Here is a 10000-nt window from a genome sequence, read left to right on the forward strand (position 1 = left end):
CCCTCCCTCCCACGTCTTCCAGAGCCAGTGCGGGGCGTAGAACATCAGTCCCTGAGGGAGAGAAAGAGAGAGAGGGATGCGGGTTACGTTAAGAACATTAAGAACAACTGAAGATTAACATGGGTTTAGAGATCATCAGCGCCCCTGTATTGTCTCTTTTTATAATCGATATTTTTTTTTAGTTCAATTCAGGGTTTTTTTCTTCTCTATGACATCTGTCTATGTGTTGGAGCATGTGTGTGCACTCGCGTTTGTGTCTGTGTGTTTGTATGTGTATGTGTGTGTGTGTGTGTTTGTTTGTGTGTGTGTGAGGGGGGGGTTATAGGTGTGTATGTGTGTGTTTCTATCTATGTCATATTCTATTTGTGCCTATGTCATTTCGGATACATAGCAAAACAACCATGATTATCCTTACAAGAAGCGTGCCAAGCTTAGAAGGATGAACTAGGATATCCTAAAAAATCTATCAGTCATGTTATCCATACGTACCTTCCTGGTCTATCCATTAAAGCGGCAGGAAATTAAACGAAACAGGATTTAAATATGTAAAAATCACATACGTTTATATTACTAAAATAAGACTTGTATCTTAATTTTTTTCATCCTATGAGAATATGTCTTTAGCCTGAGTATCCTGATGTATTTTAATCGTGATGTATTTTCTAATGGAGTGAATACTCCTGTGGAGACAGTTGGAGTGAGAAAAATGAGAGAGTGGAGGTGGAAGAGTGAAAGAGAGAGAGAGAGAGAGAGAGAGAGAGAGAGAGAGAGAGAGAGAGAGAGAGAGAGAGAGAGAGAGAGAGAGAGAGAGAGAGAGAGAGAGAGAAACAGAGACAGAGATAGGGACGCAGACAGGCAGACAGACAGACAAAAAAATACAGACAGACAGAGAGGGGGCGAGACAAGCATACAAAAAGAGAGAAAAGGGGGGAAAGAGACAGACAAATAAACGGGAGAGAGAGAAAAAGTAGCTCAGAGCCAGATAAGAGTGAAGTGATCAGACAAACATCGCACCTGCAGGAAAAGCACAAACGGGACCCACTGGTAGTAAGCGTGGTAGGTTTTGGTATCAGTGGGATAGTGTGGACCAATGCCAGGGTATGCCACACCCGTTCCTGAAAAAAAAGGAAAAAAATAATTAAGAGCATGACAATTATTGTCGTAATGCAATACAAACACAAAAGCTATCAAATGAATATCTTGTATTTATTTTGTGTGTGTGTGTGTGTGTGTGTGTGTGTGTGTGTGTGTGTGTGTGTGTGTGCGTTTGCGCATGTATGTGTCTGTATCTGCGTGTATGTATGTGTGTGTGTGTGCCTATATCTCCGTGCCTGTATGTTTGTGTGTCTGCGTGTGGATGGGTGTGTTTCTCGAGTGTTTTACAAACCGACAAAGCAGATCGTCGACAAGCTACATCCTTCCGGATTTCAACACACTTAAAACGCATGGACAAATCCACTAAAACCCAAAACCTAGCGTGCCCAATAAGAATACCCAGCTATACCTTTGCCATAGCCTTTATCGATGTATTTCGGCAACGTGAAGGTGGTGTGGATCCAGCAGTATGTATTCACAACTTTATCCTTTAGCTTCGGGTTGTCGTCGTGGACGCAGCTGTTGGGTATAGGGAAGGAGGCGTTAATAGACGATTCAGTTCGTGATAGGGGATTCAGTTGGTAAGAGGGGATTCAATTTATAATAAGGGATTCAGTTCATAATAGAGGAGCCAGTTCGTGATAGGGGATTCAGTTGGTAAGAGGGGATTCAATTTATAAGTTCGTGATAGGGGATTCAGTTGGTAAGAGGGGATTCAATTCATAATAAGGGATTCAGTTCATAATAGACGATTCAGTTCGTGATAGGGGATTCAGTTGGTAAGAGGGGATTCAATTCATAATAAGGGATTCAGTTCATAATAGAGGAGTCAGTTCGTGATAGGGGATTCAGTTGGTAAGAGGGGATTCAATTCATAATAAGGGATTCAGTTCATAATAGAGGAGTCAGTTCGTGATAGGGGATTCAGTTGGTAAGAGGGGATTCAATTCATAATAAGGGATTCAGTTCATAATAGAGGAGTCAGTTCGTAATTGGGGATTCGGTTCATGAGAGAGATTTCAGGTTGTAACAGGGCATTCAGTTCATTCAGCCCTATCGAAGTGAGATTATGGAATAAGGTAAGGAGTGGGAAGAAAATGACAAGAAAATACGAGAATTGAAGAGAAAAAAGTAAAAAAAAAAAAAAAAAAAAAGCAAAGGAACCCCCCTCCCACCTCACCCCCCCCCCCCAGAAAAAAAAGAAAAATCCACCATCACTCGGACTCACTTGATGGGGTCCCCGACGAGGCTGTTGGCGGTGACCAGCAGACAGAAGCAGAAGAGCATGGTCGCCGTCAGCCGAAAGTGCAGCTTGAAGATGGCGCTGTGGATGTCTGCGTCGTGCTTGACCTTCACGAGTCCCCGCAGACCCGCAAGCAGCTCTACCAACACCATCCTGACGTGGAGGTTCTACCTGAAGGAGAATCAGGCGTCAGCATTAAGTTCTGTCGTTAGTATTAGTATTAGGATTAAGGGTAGTTTTAGAGAGGGAGAAGGAGAAAGGTTTTCTCTTTTCTTTTATTGAATAGGTCGACATAAAGGTCAAATTCGTAAAGGAGAGACAGAAAGAGAGAGAGAGAGATTGAGAGAGAGAGAGAGAGAGAGAGAGAGAGAGAGAGAGAGAGAGAGAGAGAGAGAGAGAGAGAGAGAGAGAGAGAGAGAGAGAGAGAATCCCTTCATTTATGAATTTGACCAAAATAAAATCCAAATTCAATATTTCAGAACACATCAGCCAAATAAAAACACACGGAACTTTCATCGTACTCGTTATACATACAGGAAGAAGAGAGCAATTGCACTACACGTACAGCTCTCCAAGGAGGTTGAGTCAATGTTAGAATTGTCCATTAAAGCCCTTCCATTTATAGTATTGTAATTGTATACTTAAATGCATATTATATAGATTACGAAATACGTGCACTTATATTTGCTAAACACATATCATTATGTAATGGATGAAAAAACCGGAAAATGAAAACAATGACGCGAGCTTTCGATCGACTAGAATAATAACGCAAACCATTCGACAGATAATTATCCATTGTCAATTCAACAATTAACTAATCAACCACAGAGCCAACAATGGAGTCAAAAAGTGTCGACAGATCCGAAAGCAAAAAAATTAAGAAAAAAAAAGGGATAGAAAGCAACTCTTCGGAGAAAGGACAGTGTGACGTCATGGGCAGTTCGGAAACAGTGTGTCATCATCTCCGTCTGTATCGTGACAAAGAATTCTGGCTCTAAGTGGATGATAAAGAGGGGGGAGAGGGAGAGAGAGAGAGAAAAAGGGTGGAAGGGGAAGGGTGTGGAGGGATGGGAGGGAGAGAGGGGAGAAGGGAGGATGTGGACACGGACATGGAGGAAACGAGGGAAGAAAAGAGGAAGGGAGAAAGGGAGGGAGGGAGGGAGGTAGGGAGGTAGGGAGAGAGGAAGGGGGACAGGTAGGAAAGAGAGAGAGTGAGAGAGAGACTGACAGATAGAGACAGAGTAGCAAGGGCAGAGACTGAGAGAGAGAGAGAAAGTGAGAGAGAGAGATCACGGAAAAAAAAAAGACAGACGATAACAAGAGCCAAGAGCATAATCACACAGTCTTTTAAGGGCTACTGCAACATGTCTCGCCATTGCTAAAGAAGATCTTAAGAACGAGACGTTAGATCATGACACCCATGCACCAGCGTCCTGTTTTTGAGTCTTCTTGCTTTTAATCTCTCTCCACTTTTTTCTATTCCTTTTTGTGTTCATTCTGTTAAGAAACCCTATAATTTGGATTCTCAAGTATCATCTTCAAGAAGACATGAATATCAAGGCAAAACGAAAAAGAACTTCTATCAATAACGATAATAGTATGGCAGATAAATGATAAAATTATACACTTAAAGCATATACAGTGGTAATGGTAATGTCACCAAGTCGATGCATATCACCATCTTAAAAGCTGAATCAGGTAGTAACGTAAAATTAATGCATTTCGTGTGAGGTAGGAGGAGCGTGTACGTGTCTAGTGAGGTGTGCACGGTGAAATTTCGACAGCAGTGACGCGGAAATAGCTAAACAGTGAGTAATTCACCTGCTTGACTTCTGTTGCTTATGAGTTGTGAGGCGAAGCGGGGATCTCTGTGGTCTCGTTTTTCACCAACGCAGATAATACGGATAAGGCTAGAACTGTTGGTTGCCTGAGAGGCGTAAGAGAGAGGGAGAGAGAGGGGGCAGAGGGAGAGAGAAAGGGAGACGGAGATAGATAGAGAGAGAGGGTGGGTAAGGCGGAGATAAAGACAGAGTGAGAGGGAGAGTGAGTGAGTGAATGAGAGAGAGAGAGAGAGAGAGAGTGAGTGAATGAGAGAGAGAGAGAGAGAGAGAGAGAGAGAGAGAGAGAGAGAGAGAGAGAGAGAGAGAGAGAGAGAGAGAGAGAGAGAGAGTGAGTGAGAGAGCGAGAGAGAGAGAGTGAGTGAGTGAGTGAGTGAGTGAGAGAGAGAGAGAGAGAGAGAGAGAGAGAGAGAGAGAGAGAGAGAGAGAGAGAGAGAGAGAGAGAGAGAGAGAGAGAGAGAGATGGCGACGAAGAGAAAAAGAAAGGGAGACAGGCAGAACGAAAAAAAAAATGAATTCAAGCCTATCCACACACAATTCCACCTTTCCACAGAAAATATCCGAACACACGTCGAACAAGTTCTAAAACCTCCTATAACAGCTTACTTGAGTTCCCTGAGCTAACACAACTAAGACTGAGAAATCTAAACCCTTGATCCGAAATAAGGCGAAAATTTCCTATTAAATAAAATCTCCCCAACCAGCATCCCTAACAAGACTTGCAAATGAATAGGCGGAGAAAGGGACTGGCGTCTCTGGATCATGTTATTGGAAATTCTACGCCACGGTGCCAACTCTTGCCAGATAGTGCCAAGCAGAGCTTAGCGGTGCCAAACTGCGCTTTTTGTATGTTGCCTATGCTTTTTGTGGTAAAAGGACTGATTCAGTTAGAAGATAGAGAGAGAAAGAGAGAGAGAGATAGGGGGAGGGAGAGAGAGAGAGAGAGAGAGAGATAGAGAGAGAGAGAGAGAGAGAACAGAGAGAGAGGACAGAGAACAGAGAGAACAGAGAACAGAGACCACCACACACAAAATAGCATAGATTAACGCGAAGAAAGAGAGAACCAGGAGAGGTTTGTTTTATGTCGCGTCATTTACATATTTCTTCATTTGGATAGCCACTTAGGCGATTATGTGACGCGAATAGATAGAGGTGTCTACGCTTGTCTGGACACGTACGCCAAAAAACTGAATATTATAAACATAGAAGAAAAAAATGTATATAATATAATATGTAAAATAAAGAAGAAGAAAAAATACTTGCAGACAATATAAAATAAATAGGAAGAGAAAACGGAAGAAAACACCGCAAACAAGACAAAGAAAAAAAAAACAATAAAAGAAACAAACATCAAACTAATCCCAAAGCCACAAAGGCGACGCACAAGCACAAGCACATGTTGTTATGCCCTACAAGCACAGGAGCCAGAGCGCCAACACAACAACACCCGCGGAGGAAGTCTAGATTTGAAAGCATCCGCAGGACAGAGGTCATATCACTAGTACATCCTGCTTGGATTTGAGACGCACCTCCCAACAACCACGACAGATAGGTGGCCGAGCGGAGATATGCACAGCAACAGTTACAACCACGAATGCAACTAACAACATCAACGAAGACTATATAGCTACAATGGCAACTACAATAGCAAATACAACCACAACAATAACGGTTACTACACCCTTAACAAAATCTACATCTACAACAAGAACAGTAACAAAAATAACAACAACAACTCCATAACAATGACTGTTAGAATGCACACGCCAGCAACTACAATTGCAAAGAAAATAAATGAATAACAATGAATTGATTATTATTACTGGCATGCGTCTTAATTAATGACACAATAACTATAGCTGCAATAGCAATATGTATAAAACTAAATCAGCTGCATGACATAGGCAATATTAAGGATGAGAATTAGCAATAGTTGCACAATGAAACATCAAACTTAATCAATTCTCTTCCTATATCAACATACGCCATTATATTAATCTATCCGTCATCTTCCCCACATTTTTTTCTCTCTCTTTTTCTTTCCCTCTCTCTCTCTCTCTCTCGATCTTTCTTTCCCTCTCTCTTTCTCTCTTGACCTTTCTTTCCTTCTCTCTTTCTCTCTCTCTAATTCTTTCCTTCCTTCCCTTATCTTCTCTCCTCGCTATTTCCACATTTTTTCTCTCTTTTTACATTCCACCCATCCTCCGTTTCCTCTCTCTCTCTCTCTCTCTCTCTCTCTCTCTCTCTCTCTCTCTCTCTCTCTCTCTCTCTCTCTCTCTCTCTCTCTCTCTCTCTCTCTCTCTCTCTCTCTCTCTCTCTCTCTCTCTCTCTCTCTCTCTCTCTCTCTCTCTCTCTCTCTCTCTCTCTCTCTCTCCTCCTTCTGTCATTCCCTTTATCTCTCTCGCGTGTGGTACGCTTTCGTCGTGGCGTTAACGAGGTGATGGATACAGTACCGCGACTTCCGGTGGGTTTCGTTATCGCTTCTGTTGACGTGTGTGAAGGAGAGAAAGAGATTGGGGGGCGGGAGTGGGGGGTACGATAGAGAGGGGGAGGAGAGAGAAAAAAAAGTGTGTGTGTGTGTAGAGATATATAAATAGAAAGATAGTTAATTTGATAGATAGGTAGGTCGATAGATAGATAGATAGATAGAGAGGGGGGGGGGAGAAAGAGAGAGTGAGGGAGAGAGCGAAAGAGAGAGGGGGGATCCAGAAGCGGTCATGGAGTCCAAAATCAGTTGCAGAACAGGTAATTAAGAAGTATCTCTCTTTCACTCACTACTATATATTCACTCTTCTCTTCTCCCCCCCCCCCCTTCTCTCTCTCTCTCTCTCTCTCTCTCTCTCTATCTATCTATCTATCTCTCTCTCTCTCTCTCTCTCTCTATATATTTATATATATATCTATATTTATATATATATATATATATATATACATATATATATACATATATATATATATATATACATATACACACTTTTCTCTCTGTCTCTCCTCCTCTCTTTTCCTCTCTCTTTCTCCCTTCCTCTTCATCTCCTTCCTCTTCTCCTTCCCTTCCTCCGTATCCCAGGTATTGACTCAGGTGGATTCAATTTACCCAACTCCTCTGCGTCTCACAACCGACCCAAACACAACCATCCATCCATGAATCCGAATACATGTCTTGAGCGAACGCCTGACGTCATCAAACTGGCAATATTTTAAGATTTCAAATGTTGGGACGAGAGTGATAGAGGAACAAGAAAATAAATTATAAAAGAAGACAACAGACCGATAAATGAGAAGAGGAGATGAACTACGGAAATACGATAAATTACGAAATAAGACATTCAAAAAGGTTCTCGTAAATATAGGAGGATCAATGCGGAGAGAACGAAGCTATATGAAACAAAAGTGTAACATTAGTCGGAGGCTATGAAGTAGCAAGAGAAATAAACAGAGATGAATCTTTAAAAATAAACTTTTGTAAATAAGGGATAGAATAGTTGAGGAAAACTAATAAGCAAGCGGAAGAAAAAAAAACAAATACAAACGTGAAAGAGGTCACAATAACAATAGCAAAAGAAAAACAATAACAAAATCTGAATAACAAAAAATGAGGATGATTATTAAAAAAAAAAAAAAAAAAAAAAAAAAACAGAAACACAAGGAAGAACAGAAACATACATAACAACAACAACACAAATGAAGCAGCATACCTAAAGTACCAAGAACGAAAGAGAATAAAAAGAAAGAAAACAATAATAAAGAGAAGAAAGACCCACACTACGACAACAAGGACCCCGGCGCTGAAGAGGTCTTGAAGAGGCGGAAAAGGATACGAGAGGAAAGCGATCCTATGACACGGAAGAAGAGAGAGATAGGAGGGGAGAGAGAGGGAGGGGAGGGAGAGCGAGAAGAGGAAGGTGGGGAGAGTAGGGAGAGGGGGGGGGAAGGTGGGGAGAGTAGGGAGAGGGGGGGGAGGAAGGTGGGGAGAGTAGGGAGAGGGAGAGGGAGGGGGAGAGAGAGAATGATAGCGAGATAGAGAGAAAGACAGACACTCCTCCTTTTCCTCCTCTTTTCCCTCCTCCTCTACGCCTTCTCCCCACTCCTCCTCACCCCTCTCAAACCTCCCCCCTTTTCGAATATTTGAGTGGGAGAGCAGAGGGATGTGTGTGTGTGTGGGGGGGGGAGTCGGGCTTAAGGGGATGGGGAGGGGAGGAGGGAGGGGAAGGGGGAGGATATCTAACGAGTAGTATAGAGTTTCAGTTTATTAATTCCTCTTCTTGATTAAGTCCGTTTGACTGAGGGAAAGGGGGGAGGGGAAATGAGGGAAGGGGGGAGGAGGAGGGGAAATGAGGGAAGGGGGGAGGAGGAGGGGAAATGAGGGAAGAGGGGAAGGAGGGGAGAGGAAGGAGGAGAAGAGGGGGGAGGAGGGGAATGAAGGGGAAAGAGGAAAGAGAAGGGGAGAGTAAAGGGGGAGGAGAAAGACGCGGCATGGAGAACGGAGGCCGCAGGGGGAGGGGAGGGGAGAATGAGGGGGGGGAGAAGAGGGGAAGAGGGAGAACAAATGAGAAAGAGAGAGAATGAATAGTTCTGATGATAGAAAGACTGAGAAGAGAAACGAGGAGACAGATGAGGAGATTGGAGATGCGAAGAAGAAGAGGAGAAAGTGAAGGAACAGAGAGAAGAGGAGAAGCAGAAAAAGAGAATGAGGAGTGAGAAGAAAGACGAGAGAGGAAGAAGAGAGAAGAGAAAGGAAAGAGAAGCGGAAGAAAGATGAAGAACAGAGGAAAGAAAAGAAAGAAAAGAAGAAAGAAAAGAAAGGAAAGAAAGGAAAGTACAAGATGAAAACAAGGGAAAAGAACATAGAACATGGAAAAGAAGACAAGGACTCGAAAGTGGAGAGAAGGAAGAGAAGGAAAGGGGTACAAGGAAGAAGTAAAGAAGGGAGGGAGAGCTTAGACTACCTACAGTTAATGACTACAGTAATGAAGTAATTTGATTTATCGTGGGTGTGCATGACAGGCGATTCATGCAATAAATAGATGTATATATTATAATGATTAATATTAATATTGATAGTGATAATTTGCTGTTATTAGTTGTAGAAGAAAAATGATTATGATCGTTGGTGTTGTTATTGCGTTTGTTGTTCTATGATCAACAGTACTCTTAGTATCACTATGATTATATTTAATACAATTACCTTGTTTGTGTATGTGTGTGTTTGTGTGTGTGTTTGTGTGTGTGTGTGTGTGTGTGTGTGTTTGTTCAAATCTCAGAAAGAAAAGATATGAACTATATATGTGCATCTTCTAAAGACCGGATGCGGAGGCACCAGCTGCCCCCCCCCCCACACCCCTCCACCCATCTTCCGCACCCCCACCTCCCCCCTTTCCCTTCTAATCCTCCACCATTATTCTTCACCCTCTTTACGTTCTTCTTTCTCCTCTTTCTCCTCTTCATCTCCTCTTCTGGGATCTCACATAAAGAAACGAAGGGACAGAGGAAGATTTATCATTTCTCTTCTTCTTCTTCTTCTTCCTCTTCCTATCTTTATTTTCTTTTTCTTCTTCCTCTTCTTCTTTTTCTTTTTCTCCCTCTTGCTCTTCTTTTTCTTCCTCTTCATCTTCTTCTTCTTCTTCTTCTTCTTCTCCCGAGACTTAAGAGAAGATTGCGTAATACTCTGACCTTACTCTTCTCCTTCTCGTCCTCTTTTATTATTTCTGTCTATCCATCTCTCTTTGCTCGATCTCTTCGATCCTTTTCTCTTCCCTTCTTCTTCTTACTCTTTATCTTTCTCCTCCTTCTCCTCCCTCCTCCCCCCCCGCTCCCCGTGGGT

General features: G+C 42.5%; 1 protein-coding gene across 10 annotated transcripts in view; it reads right to left on the reverse strand.

Moving 5' to 3' along the window:
- The window catches only part of LOC122255984 (innexin inx2), a 111907-nt gene that overhangs the window by 2470 nt on the left and 99437 nt on the right, over window positions 1–10000 (reverse strand). For 8 of the 10 annotated variants that reach the window (XM_086556716.1, XM_086556735.1, XM_086556725.1 and 5 more), the window contains 4 exons: window positions 2324–2509; window positions 1505–1614; window positions 1015–1115; window positions 1–51 (listed from right to left, as the gene is read on the reverse strand). The exon at window positions 1–51 is cut by the window's left edge and continues 2470 nt beyond it. In XM_086556716.1, coding sequence (XP_086412842.1) covers window positions 1–51; window positions 1015–1115; window positions 1505–1614; window positions 2324–2490 — 429 coding nt within the window. In that variant the 5' untranslated portion in view covers window positions 2491–2509. Of the gene's footprint in view, window positions 52–1014; window positions 1116–1504; window positions 1615–2323; window positions 2510–4162; window positions 4838–10000 lie in introns of those variants that run through there. The other 2 variants (XM_043020387.2, XM_043020385.2) reach the window with 2 other exon arrangements.

Source organism: Penaeus japonicus, unplaced genomic scaffold (genome assembly GCF_977035675.1).
Source record: "Penaeus japonicus unplaced genomic scaffold, GWHDUDI00000001_assembly GWHDUDI00000003, whole genome shotgun sequence".
Lineage (NCBI taxonomy): Eukaryota > Metazoa > Arthropoda > Malacostraca > Decapoda > Penaeidae > Penaeus > Penaeus japonicus.